Source organism: Capra hircus, unplaced genomic scaffold (assembly GCF_001704415.2).
Source record: "Capra hircus breed San Clemente unplaced genomic scaffold, ASM170441v1, whole genome shotgun sequence".
NCBI lineage: Eukaryota > Metazoa > Chordata > Mammalia > Artiodactyla > Bovidae > Capra > Capra hircus.
Window position 1 is genome coordinate 10,447 of NW_017211963.1, and position 13,872 is coordinate 24,318.

General features: G+C 44.1%; 1 protein-coding gene across 1 annotated transcript; it reads left to right on the plus strand.

Moving 5' to 3' along the window:
• Positions 1 to 5,702: 5,702 nt before the first annotated feature.
• On the plus strand, positions 5,703 to 6,731 carry LOC108635211 (melanoma-associated antigen B4-like). The gene has a single exon (XM_018045462.1). It carries the CDS (start codon positions 5,703 to 5,705, stop codon positions 6,729 to 6,731), a length of 1,029 nt encoding a protein of 342 aa, XP_017900951.1.
• Positions 6,732 to 13,872: the final 7,141 nt, after the last annotated feature.

Sequence of the window (13,872 nt, forward strand, 5' to 3'; positions counted from 1 at the left end):
CCTACAATTAATAACTTAAGCTTCTATATTAGTAAACTTGTGAAAGAAGAGAAAAAGCAGAGGAAGACGAAATCAAAATGGAAACCAATGACACTGAAAAAATGAAAGTAATGCAGAAAAAGAACAAAACCCAAAGAAGTCTCTTTAAAGCCACAAAATAAAAAGAAGATAAAATTCTCCCCAGGCTAAACAAGAAAAAAGAGAGAAAATACAAATTAAATTAATAGTAGAAATGAAGGAGGGGCCATTACTACTGATTCCATGGACATTAAAAGGATAATGAGTGAATATTATAAACAACTCTGTGCCTACAAAAATGAAACATTCAACTGAGAAACTGCTTGAAGGTATAACTTAGCACCACTTTCACAAAGAAAAATAGATACTCTCTGTATCTATTAAAGAAATTTAGTCTTTAACTAATAAGCTTCCAATAAAGACAGTAACAGACCCAGATGTTTCCACTGATGAATTCTAACAAAATATAAGGAAGAAATGATAACAATTCTCTACAATCTCTCCCAGAAAATAGAAGCAAAAAGAACACCTCTTAATTCCTTTTCTATGAGGTAAGTATTACACTCGAACATCAAAATCAGATGAAGAAATTAAGAGAAAAAAAATGCACACAATTACCTCTCATGAACATAGAAGCAAAATCCCCAACAAAATATAAGAAAAGAAACCTAACAATCCATAGAAGGAACTACATACTGTATCTAAGTAGGATGCATTTCAGATGTGCAACATTTGAAAATCAGTAATCATAAATCATAATATCAATAGTCTAAGGAAGATAATCACAAGATCAGATCAACAGATGAAGGGAAAGAATCATCCAATAAAATCCAACACCTATTCATCATAAAAATTCTCAGCAAACTAGATACAGACAGGCATTTCCTCAGCTTCATATAAAAATTCTAAAAAGAAATGCAGGTAAAACATTCTACTGAGAAGACAGATGCTGTCACACTAAGGTGAGGAACAAGGCAAGGATATCCCTTGTCACCATGTCTATTCAACACTGTACTGAAAGGCCTAGCCAATGCAATGAGATAAGAGAAGGAAGCAAAATATACAGATATTTGGAAGGGAAAAATGGAATTATAATCATCAACAACAAGACAACTCCTGGCATTAATAAGCCAAGAGTATATGTTAGTAAGGTTAATATATTATCAACATATAATTATTATATAATTAATATATTAACAAGGTTAATACATAATAGTCAATTCTTTTCCAATAAAGAGATGGAAGTTGCAATTAAAAACTTAACACCATTTACATTAGCACCAAAATATATTGGAAATAATTGTTTAAAAATTATGTATAAGATTTACATGAGAAAAACTCATAAACTGCACTGAAAAAAATTAAAGAAGATCTAAATAAATACACTCCATGTTCTTAGATAGGGAGATGCTATATTGTTGAGAGGTCATCTATTTCCAACTTAACCTAGACACTTAATGCAATTCTGTTCAAAATTCCAGCAAGTTAGCTTCTAGATAGCAGCCAACAATTTAAATTTTATGTCAAAAATGAAATGATCCATAACACCCACTGAAGTCAATATTAAAGATCAAAGTCAAGAATTGATATTGCTGGATTTCAAAACTTACTTTAAAGCTACAATACTCAAGACTGTATGCTATTAACAAAATACTAGACAGATCAATGGCACAGAACAGAAAATCTAGAAACAGACACCCTGAACACTCAACTGACCTTTAACAAAGGTGCAAAGGCAATTCAATGGAAAAAGACAGTCTTTTAAACTTACAGTCCTGAGATAACTAGACATCCATATCTAAGAAAAATGAATCCACATACTAACTCTAAACCTTTCAAAATAATTAACTGAAAAGGAATCAAAGACCTAAATGAAAAACTCACAATTAAAAAAAAAATTTGCAGGGACATCCCTGGCAGTCCAGTGACTCAACACTTCCACTTCTGGGGAAGAGGTTCAATCGCTGGACAGGGACTAGGATTTCACATGCCATATGGAATAGGCAAGAAAATCTAGAAGATAACACGAGGGCAAAACTTGAGTTTGGTAATGACAGTTTAGGCACAACACCAAAAGCATAGTCCAAGAAAGAAAATAATAAGTGGAACCTTGTTAATATTAAAAACTTCTATCTGCAAAATATTCTATTAAGAGAATGAGAAACAAAGGCCACAAAAGGGTAGTTACATATGTATTTGCAGGGCAAGAATGGAGACACAGACCTAGAGAACGGGCATGTGGACACATCGGGGGACGCAGACAGTGAGATGAATTGAGAGAGTGGCATGGACAAATATGCACTACCATGTGGACAACAAGCATGTGGGGGAAGTTGCTGGGTGACACAGGATCAGCTCTGTGACGACCTAGAGGGGTGAGGTTGGGGGTGGGAGGGAGGTTCATGAGGGAGGGGATATATGTATACTGACAGCTGCTTCATACAAGAGAACCTGACACACCATTTAATTATCTTCTAATTAAAAATAATTGCTAAAAAATCTATGAATTTAAAAAGTAGAAAAAAAATCTGGAGACTCACACATAGCCACCAGAGTTATATACAACAATGCCAAATGAATAAGAGTCAAAAGTAATGAAAAGCAAAAGAAAAGAGTAACAATTTGATTCTCAAATTAAAAATCATAGAGAACAGGATAGGAAATATTCAAACATATAAGGAACTTCAAAATCTGGAATAAAAAAAACAATCACGGTAGCAAAATCATCCAATTGGTCTGGAAGAATCAAAAGTTACTTACACCAAGTAACAGAAAATACACCATAAACAAAAGCAACCATAGAAAAAATTTACCTACAAAGAAACTTTAGAAAAATGTATACAGTCTTCATGGAGGCAACAAGAAGAATTTCCTGAGTCTTAGGAAAAAGAAGGCTCAAACAGAAAAGTATGTTATGTATATTCATGACGAACAGACATTGTAAAACTGTCAATTTTCTGTAACTCCAATACACATTTAGTACCACATTCCGAGTAGCTGAAACCACAATGAAACACAGTCTCCTGTTTTTTGTACCCAGAAGTAACCACGGAAATCTTATGGAAGGAATAAAGAAAACTATTAACAAAAGTGAAAACATAAAAGTAAATAATCCCTGATGGATAGTCAGTCTCCACAGAACTTGACCCTAAGTGTGCCCAGGTGGGGGAGTACTTAAGAGACTGGCACAGATGTGCAACCTGCAAGGGAAGCAGACAGCAGGATCAGCTGCAAAAGGCTTTAAACTTGAGCCCTGGGATCATGAATCTCCACTGCTTCACTGAAGGAATCTGAGGCAGCACCTCCGAGGCCCCATGCCAGGACCACGGAGCACCAAAGTTTGGCTTGGATGTGGCAGTACAGCCCAGATCATGAAATCACCAGCACAAAGTTTGTTGTGTGTGTGCTTAGTGAGTTGTGTCCGACTCTTTGCGACCCCATGGACTGTAGCCCACCAGGCTCCTCTGTCCAAGGGGAAACTCCAGGCAAGAATACTACAGTGGGTTGCCATGGCCTCCTCCAGGGGGTCTTCCCAACCCCCGGATTGAACCCAGGTCTCCCGCACCGCAGGCAGATTCTTTACTGTCTGAGCCACCAGGGAATGCTAGTGGATAAGAACTGGCCTTTTGAAATGATCACCTTAATAGACTATCACCCAGGGACTAAAAGAGAAAAGTTAGTATCACAGGAATTGTACAAAAGGACAGAACTTCATCTCAGGACTTTTGAGCAATGACCCTGCAGTCGACTGAGAGCCCACAGTGAGAACTGTCAGGCTAAGGAGCCCCTTCACTTACTCTTCTGGAATGGTATGAGCATGGCTGGGGACAGGGCTGGACTTATACCAGAAAGGGAAGGATTTCCACGCCCTGTCAGCAGTCATATTGAATGAAGTTTCTGAGTGAGATGTGAGGGGTTCCACACCTCAGAAGACAGTCTCCCATCCTTCCCTCTCAGCTCATCTTACCTGCAGCAGCTATTTCCAGGAAGCCTCAGGTAGAAATGGTGAGATGAGACGTATGTGCAATTCATACCACGAAACTTGGGTGTTCACATTTTCGATATGAAGCCTTGTCCTCGGATCAGCAGATGGGACGTAGCCCAGCATCTACAGGGGTAAGGCAAGGCATGGAGAACGACAGAGCATCGCTTACTCCAGAAGAGGGAGCCCAGAGAGCCCTCGCTGTTGGTCTCATGGGCTCCAGGACGGCTGTTAGGCTTGGGCTCCCCAATTCTTCCTGCTGCGGGTGCTGACGCAAGTGAGAGGCATGGAGTGAGCCAGCTGACAGTTCAGGACAGGGACGTCCCAGGACCCCTTAAGAGTCAAGGGAAAGTCCACGTGCCAATCCCGGGAGAAGTTCCCCCGGAACCCCGCCTGTCCAGGTCCCGCCCCTGCTGCCCTCCTGGAGCCCAGATGCGCAGGACAGGAAGTGACGACTGCCTAAGCACTGGGGGAGTGATACCATCCTTGACAGTGCCTCTGAGAGCTGCCATTGACGGTGACCAGAGGGAGCAGTCCCAAGTGTCATCAGGTTTCAAGATCGGACGTGACGTGAGTTACGAGTGCAGGGACACGTCTCTGCACCCCGAATCCCTTTTCTATCTGAAAAGAGGGGGCTGCACAGCCTCTGGCCACCCTAGCCCTGCACTCAGACCAGAGGATCCAGCCTAGCTCTTAGGCCCCAAGACCATCCACTAACCCCTAGGGGGTCTCGGGAAAGAATGCCTCAGTCAGGCTCTGCTGGACCCCAGCTCTGCTCAGTAGAGGGAGAGCCATGAGCCCTGTGGAGTGAAGGAGGGACCCTCGGGGGGACTGAGGGTCTCCATGCAGCAGAACGGCAGCCATGTGTAAATCCCCACTCACCGCGATTTGGCTGCGGATCATCCGGGCAGCCGCCAGAAAGATCTAAAGGCTGAGGGGCTCCCTCACTGCGAATTAGGACATGGGACACTCGAAGAAGAGGGGACTTGGGTCTGAGGGGCTGGCAGCTGGTCAGTAGAGGGAGAATATCAGGGTTCCGGTAGAGTCAGGATGAGGACCATCCTCCCCGACAAACGGATGACTCAGGACCCTCCCCTGTGGTCAGGGCTTCCTCCCGGCCAAACATCGAGAAGGAGGGCGGTGGTCTGAAAGGGGAGTTTGGAGCCTGGTTGTGAAGGGGCAGCCACCAGACAGCAGAAGGGAAGGTCCTGGGACCCTCCATGGGAGGCTGAGTACGCCCTCCTCTCCTCGTCTGGGGTGACAGGGAAGGTGGCAGCGTCAATTTCAGACAGGAGAGGGAAACAGACGGGTGCAGGACACGGGGCGTTGCATATGGGGGTGTCTCGCACCAGTTTTCTTCCTGACTCTTAATGTCAGCTGAGAGGACATGCCTCCCCTGACAGCCCCCACTGCGCCCCCCCACCCCCTCTTCTAATGCCCAGGCAGGACTGTCTGCTGCACCCAGGGCTCACTCTTCCTTGCTAATCAGCGGTCTCAGGGGACATGCTGACCAGGAGAACAGGAGCCCTGTGGGTCCTGGAGCACTGGTCTCAAGGACCCTTCAGAGGCGGCTTCCATTCAAGCCAGGGAGGACTCTCCTCGCTGAAGGTTCTCAGAGCATGTCCTTGTCCCTCCTCCAGGTGCCCTCCTTGCCTGCTTTCCTGCCTGCACTCCCACCTCCAGTACCTGACCTGCTGTCAGCATGCCTCGGAGGCACAAGAACAAGTCCCATGCCCGCGGGAAACGCCACCAGGTCCGGGGGGACACTCAGGAGGCCCAGGCCAGTGCTGCTGCAGCCCCAAAGGAGGAGTGCCCCTCCTCCCCCTCTTCTGCCCCTCAGGGTTCTCCCCTGAGCTCCCCTGCTGCTGGCGACCAGGAGCTTCAGGGAGCCATGGCCCCTAGCTCTGCTGATGCAGGGCCTTCCTGTGCAGGATCTGATGAAGGTGCCCAGGGGCCAGAGGAGGAAAGTGCAGGTGCCTCCCAGGCAGCCCCTGCCACTCAGAGCACTCGCAAAGATCCTCTGGCCAGGAAGGCCAGGATACTGGTGGAGTTCCTGCTGGAGAAGTACACCAAGAAGGAGCCCATCACGCAGAATGCCCTGATGAAAATCGTCAGCAGGAAGTACAGGCAGCACTTCCCTGAGATCCTCAGTACAGCCCTTGAGCGCGTGGAGCTGGTCTTTGGCCTGGAGATGAAGGAAGTCGACCGTAGCAGGAACATCTACACCCTCATCAGCAAGCTCAACCTCGGGGGAAACGATTGTCCGAGTGGTGAGGGGGGGCTTCCGAAGTCTGGTCTCCTCATGGTGCTCCTGGGGGTCGTCTTCATGAATGGTAACCGTGCCACAGAGGAGCAGATCTGGGAATTCCTCAGTATGTTGGGGATCTATGCTGGGAGGAGGCACTGGATCTTTGGGGAGCCCAGAAGGCTCATCACCAAAGATCTGGTGCAGAAGGAGTACCTGAACTACCGCCAGGTGCCCAATAGTGATCCTCCGCGCTATGAGTTCCTGTGGGGCCGGAGAGCTTGTGCTGAGACCAGTAAGATGAAGGTACTGGAGGTTCTAGCCAAGTTCCATGGTAGGGTCCCTAGTTCCTTCCCAGACCTCTATGATGAGGTTCTGAGAGATCAGGCGGAGAGAGCAGGGCTGAGAGGTGAGGCCAGGGCTCCACCCATGGCTGACGCCTTTGCCCCTTCCAAGGCCAAGTCCCGCAGCTCCTCCCACATCTAGGGAGTGGGCAGGGCACTTTGTTCCCTTTGTGTTGGAAGAGAGCAGTCAGGCTCCTAAATAGTGCAGAGTAGTAGGGGTGGAGGGAACAAAACCCATATCTTCTTACAGTTTTAAATGGTAAGTGAGTTTAGGTCTAGTTTGTTTAACAAAATATACATCTGTTTTCTTGTATCCATATGAGAAATACCTAATGAATGATGATTTAAATTAGAGAGGTAAAGAGGTGAAGGAGGTGTTTAGTATTTTCAAATGTTCTACTTTTGATAAGGTTTATTGTGCTTCAGAATTCAAATGTATGAATCATATAAATCATAGTTTCTAGCTGTTTTAATGTTTTAAAAGTTTGAGTATTTGTAACACACTGAAAGTACTGAATATATTGTTCACAATGCAAAGAAGATAACATGACATTAGAAGAGAATTTTTCTTGAAGAGCAGTCAAGCTTCTAAAGAGCGCGTGGTAGTAGGGGGTAGATCACATTTATTTCAATCACATTTCTCTTTTGTTTCACGCGAGTAACTTCTACATTTTATTTGTTTCTTCTTTTTTTTTCAAATATTTTTACTTCCAAGAGGTTGTTTTTCTTCAGCGTACTAATTTGGTAATGATACTGCTGTTATATTCACTACTGTTTTAAAAGTTTTAAAGGTACAGTTTTGGTAGATATAAAATAAATTCAGGAGCCATCTATACTGTCTTTCTGATCTGCAAATAGGTAACATAGCACTGCAAGAGTGACTTTCATGCTAATGTGAAAGAAGACCACAGAAACTATTGAGAAACAAAAAGAAAATGGAGAAAAGAATAGAGTAAAAAGTCTGTAACTTGTGGATTACCTTATTTCCTTTAAGCTTTCTTTTAGTAAAAATAAAAAATACTCTGACTTATTTAGCTCATTTAAGAATATTTGTTTCTTTTGTGCTAATTCACTGCATATTCTCTGCTCTCTCCTGGATTAAAAATACACTCAGATGGGAAGGTGGTATTTGAGGGGTTCATAGTAATCATGCTGCTGCTGCTGCTGCTAAGTCGCTTCCGTCGTGTCCGAGTCTGTGCGACCCCATAGACGGCAGCCCACCATGCTCCCCATCCCTGGGATTCTCCAGGCAAGAACACTGGAATGGGTTGCCATTTCCTTCTCCAATGCATGAAAGTGAAACGTGAAAGTGAAGTCGCTCAGTTGTGTCCGATTTGTAGCGACCCCATGGACTACAGCCTACCAGGCTCCTCCGTCCATGGGATTTTCCAGGCAAGAGTACTGGAGTGGGGTGCCATCACCTTCTCTGATAGTAATCATAACTTTCACTTATTACAAACCAATACTTCTTCATCAGTATGCCACTGCTTTATATGTAGTACATGCATTCCAGCATTCATGCAAGATTGGATTTAGCAGACTCCATTTATGGATGGATAACTTGCCAATTTCTCAAGTTCACAAACTGATAAAGTGACCTTCCTGGGACTAGTCCCCTGATCTGTATTTGTGCAGAGCCCACAATGTGCCACTTCTCCCAGCCTAAGCCAGACATCGTCTTTTCATTCAGTTTTCCTCCAAACACTCCAAAAAATGTGTCTTGTTGGATACATGGGGCCTGGTCCCAAAGAATTGTTTTGGAATAAAGTTTAAAAAATGCTGATAAATGAATGGTATGAAAGAAGACAAAACTACTCAGGGACAAGGTGGTCATGAACACATGCAATGTCAGATACCCTGAAAAGATCAATATGCCCTCATCCTTCCTGATTCTCAGGGATATAAAAGCCTTAGCTTAAGCGCTGTGTCCTCAGGTAAATGGATGGAAGAGTCCCAGCCTCTGATAGTTATCAAGGGGAAGATTTTAGAACACTAGGTGTCCCACAGACTATATCCTGCTTCTTGCCTTGTGTGGTCATGGGGAGAGCAGTCTGTCTGAGGTGTGCCTTCCTTTCCTGCAGGGCAAGGGTGGAGGGGTTCTCAGGGACTTGAGCGCCTTGGTCTTGCAGCAGCAGCTCCAATTCTGCCCAAGTAGGAGATCCTAACAGGCATTCATAAGATTTACAGTGAGGACACTGGGTTCTGATGAGTGGACCCCCATAGCAAGGGGAATGGCACAGAGGAACAGGCAAGGGTAGCCAGGTAGTTGCTCTCTCAACTCCCAGTCTGTTGTCTCAAGAAGGCGAAAGCCTTGGCCACAGGCCAGCTGATTCAGCCAGTAGAGAGGGTGGATTCCCATATGCTACCAGAAGTCAGGGTAAGAAACCTGATCTAAGACTGGGAGACCACTGACTCCAGAAGAGAGTGGAGCCCTAGAATGTTCTCCTCAGAGGGTCCTAATAGCTTTGCACACATCTGGTTCATCCTGTCTTCCAATCAAGAACTTCCAAGAAAGTAATGCCTTTGTTCTGAAGAGCACAGCCTCAGGTGAGCAGAGGCTGCAGTCTGGGTCTGGTCAGGAGTGAGGATGAGGTCCCAGAATGAGGGGCAAGAGGACCACTCAGCCCAGAACAGGGGAGACTGTGGAGGCCCACCCCTGATGTCAGCCTTATGAGACCCACGAGAAAGCTTTCAGGCTGAAGTGCTTCTCTTTCTGCTGGAGAGGTCTCAGGGAGGTGAGAGCCTTGGTCTACTGGGAGAAGCCTCACTTCAGTACAGAGTGGAAAACTAGTGACTCCAGATAAGAATAAAGGGACTACACCTAGAACAAAGCCCTGCCCATCTACACCTCACACTGACAAATTTGGGAACGCAGGCATGATGCACCCCACACATTTCCTTTTAGAGCATCTCAGGAGGTGAGGTGCTGGGACTCAGGGGTCAACCTCAGGAGGAAATCCAGGTCATGCTAAGAGTCAAGTATTGGACCATGAGGACCAAAGGAACCACTCACACTATACCACTTTTATAGAATCCCTCCCCTAGGGTCAGCCATGAGTGACCACAGGTTGGCAGCCCTCACATCCTCTAAGGTGGTCTCAGGGAATTTAAGGCTCTAGCATGAGAGGACAGGTCTTGTTAGGAGATGGGAAGTCAGTGTGAGGACCTGGAGAGAGGACAGTAATAGTGAAAGGAGGGAGGAAATACAGGTCTTCCTAAGAGCCTGACTGAGGACAGGTGCAGCCAGCCATCAGAAGGCCTCAATTTCCAGTCCCAGCTTTCTGTCCTGAGAGACCACAGGTAGATGTGGTAAGGTAGGCAACCTAGTTTCTTGAATGTTGAGTGTCTAGACAGAATTTCTTTTCTAGACAGAGTTTCTAGACAGGTTTTCACTGTCTTCTTTCACTTTCATCAAGAGGCTTTTTAGTTTCTTTTCGATTTCTGACATAAGGGTAGTGCCATCTACATATCTGAGATTATTGATATTTCTCCCAGCAATCTTGATTCTAACTTGTGCGTCATTCAGCTTGGCATTTCACATAATGTACTCTACATACAAGTTAAATAAGCAGGGTGACAATATACAGTCTGATGTACTCCTTTCGCAATTTGTCATCAGCCCATTGTTCCATGTCCAGTTCTAACTGTTGCTTCCTGACCTGTATACAGATTTCTCAGGAGGGAGGTTAGGTGGTCTGGTATTCCCATCTCTTAAGAATTTTCCACATTCTATTGTGATCCACACAGTCAAAGGCTTTAGGGTAGTCAATAAAGCAGAAGTAGATGCTTTTCTGGAATTCTCTTGCTTTTTCTATGACCCAATGCTGCTGCTGCTGCTGCTAAGTTGCTTCAGTTGTGTCTGACTCTGTGCGACCCCATAGACAGCAGCCCGCCAGGCTCTGCCATCCTTGGGATTCTCCAGGCAAGAACACTGGAGTGGGTTGCCATTTCCTTCTCCAATGCATAAAAGTGAAAAGTGAAATGGAAGTTGCTCAGTCGTGTCTGACTCTTCGCAACCACATGGATTGCAGCCTACCAGGTTCCTCCGTCCATGGGATTTTCCAGGCAAGAGTACTTCCCAGGCAAGAGTACCTATGATCCAATAGATGTTGGCAATTTGATCTCTGTTTCCTCTGCCTTTCCTAAATCCAGCTTGGACATCTGGACATTCTTGATTCATGTACTATTGAGGCCTAGCATGGAGAAATTTGAGCAGTACTTTGCTAGCATGTGAGATGAGTGCAATTGTGTGGTAGTTTGAACATTCTCTGGCATTGCCTTTCTTTGGGATTGGAATGACAGCTGACCTTTTCCAGTCCTGTGGCTACTGCTGAATTTTCAAAATTTACTGGCATATTAAGTGTAGCACTTTAAGCATCATCTTCCAAGATTTGCAAAAGCTCAGCTGGAATTCCATCACCTCCAGTAGCTTTGATTATAGTGATGCTTCCTAAGGCCACCTTGACTTCACATTCCAGGATGTCTATCTCTAGGTGAATGATCACTCCATCGTGGTTATTGGATCATTATTATCATTTTAGTATAGTTCTTTTGTGTATTCATGGCACCTCTTCTAAATAGCTTCTGCTTCTGTTAGGTCCACACCATTTCTGTCCTTTTTGTGCCCAATATTGCATGAAATGTTCCCCTGGTATCTCTAATTTTTTGAAGAGAATCTAGTCTTTCCCATTCTGTTGTTTTCCTCTATTTCTTTGGACTGATCACTTAGGAAGGCTTTCTTATCTCTCCTTGCTATTCTTTGGAACTCTGCATTCAGATGGATATATCTTTCCTTTTCTCCTTTGCCTTTGCTTCTCTCCTTTTCTCAGCTATTTGTAAGGATTCTTCAGACAACCATTTTGCCTTTCTAAATTTCTTTTTCTTGGAGATGGTTTTGATCACCACCTCCTGTATAATGCTACAAACCTCTGTCCATAGTTATTCAGTCACTCTGTCTTCCAGATCTAATCCCTTGAATCTATTTGTCACCTCCACTGTATAATCATATGGGATTTCATTTAGGTGCTACCTGAATGGCCTACTGCTTTCCCCTACTTCAAACTGAGCCTGAATTTTGCAATAAGGAGTCCATCTTCTGAGCCACAGTCAGCTCTCAGTCTTGTTTTTGCTGATGGTATAGAGATTTTTCACCTTTGACTGCAAAGAATATAATCAATCTGATTTTGTTATTGACCATCTGGTGATGTTCATGTGTAGAGTCTTCTCTTGTGTTGTAGGAAGACAGTGTTTGCTATGACCAGTGTGTTCTCTTGGCAACACTGTTAGCCTTTGCCCTGCTTCAATTTGGAGTTCAAGGACAAACTTGCTCTTACTCCAGTTATCACTTGACTTCCTACTTTCGCATTCCAACCCTCTATGATGAAAAGGACATATTTTCTTGGTTTTAGTTCTAGATGGTCTCGTAGGTCATCACAGAACTGTTCAACTTCAGTTTCTTTGGCATTAATGGTTGGGGCGTAGACTTGGATTACTGTTGTATTGAATGGTTTACCTTGGAAATGAACAGAGATCATTCTGTCTTTTTTGAGATTGCACCCAAGTACTGCATTTTGGACTCTTTTGTTGACTATGAGACTATTCCATTTCTTCTTTAAGATTCTTGCCCACAGTAGTAAATATAATGGTCATCTGAATTTGCTCATTGCTATCCATTTTAGTTCACTGATTACTAAAATGTTCATGTTCACTCTTGCCATCTCCTGTTCGACCACTTCCAACGTACTCTGATTCATGGACCTAACATTCCAGGTTCCTATACAATATTGTTCTTTAAAGCATCAGAGTTTACTTTCATCACCAGTCACATCCACCACTGGGCGTTGCTTTCACTTTGGCTCTGTATCTTCGTTGTTTCTGGAATTATTTCTCCACTCTTCTCCAGTAGCATATTGGGCACCTACTGACCTGGGGTGTTCCTCTTTCAGTGTCATATCTTTTTGTCTTTTCATGCTGTTCATGAGGTTCTCAAGGTAAGAATACTGAAGTGCTTGGCTTTTCCCTTCTCCATGTTTTGTCAGAACTCTCCACCATGACCTGTCTGTCTTGGTGCCGATACACGGCTTCATTGAGTTAGACAAGGCTGTGATCCATGTGATCAGCTTGGTTAGTTTTTGTGATTGTGGTTTTTATTCTGTCTGCCCTTTGATGAATAAGGTTAAGAGGCTTGTGGAAGCTTCCTGATGGGAGGGACTGGCTATGGCAATACTAAGTGACTCATACTAAGTGGCAAATATTTGTGACTCATACTAAGTGGCAAATAAATGAAATTTTGTTGCAGGTGTTCAAAGTGTCCAGGGAAAGGAGGTCTGAGGCCTCTGAGGCAAAACTCTGTTTTCCTTTCCTTTCCAGAGTTATGGACCTGACAGGATAGACATTGCTGGTAGACTGTTTGCACAATTTTATAAAAATCTTCCTACCAGTGTCTATAATTTGAGTCATCTTAACTGATGGTCAGGGAAAGAGTTGCTAGAAAGCTGGGAGGAACCAAGGGGTCACCTTGAATTTCTCATAGCCCCAACTATTTGTTTCATTTAAAGCTATTATTTACCCACTTACTTTCTCCAATTTGGGAGCTGACTGGTGCCATATTAAATAGACATTAGGATGGCAAAAGTCTGGCAATGAAGGGTCAATTTTTTGGCAGAAGCAAAATGGACTTTATCTACACATGCCACAGTGTTCACAGATTCTTTTGTTGTTGCTGCCTGTACATAAAAGTCAGCTTCAGTGTTTCTCTGATACTTGGGTTTAGTCCTTTTAGTGTGAGCTTCAATTTTGATGACAGACAACATTCTACTACAAGACATATAAGACTTCCAAAAGTTTATAATAATTCCTGAAACACTTATAATACACACCTATACAAGTCTGAAAGTGTGAGTTGCTCAGTTGTGTCTGACCCTTTGCGACCCCTTGCCCTGTAGCCGACCAGGCTTCGCTGTCCATGGAATTCTCCAGGTAAGAATACTGGAGTAGGTAGCCATTCCCTTCTCCAGGGGATGTTCCTGACCCAGAGATCGAAGTCAGATCTCTGGCACTGCAGGCAGATTCCTTACTGTCTGAGCCACCTGGTAAGCCAGACACAATGTAAAAAAGGCTTAACATTACTTCTTATTTGGCAATGCTTCCCATGTAATTTAACATAACCAATATTCTTAATTAGTTTAATATCTCTCTTTTTATAAGGAGAGAGAACAAATCTTTGAGATATTTCAGGGGCCCTCTGAAATAACGTATACCTCAAAGCTACTTCTAAGTCAAAA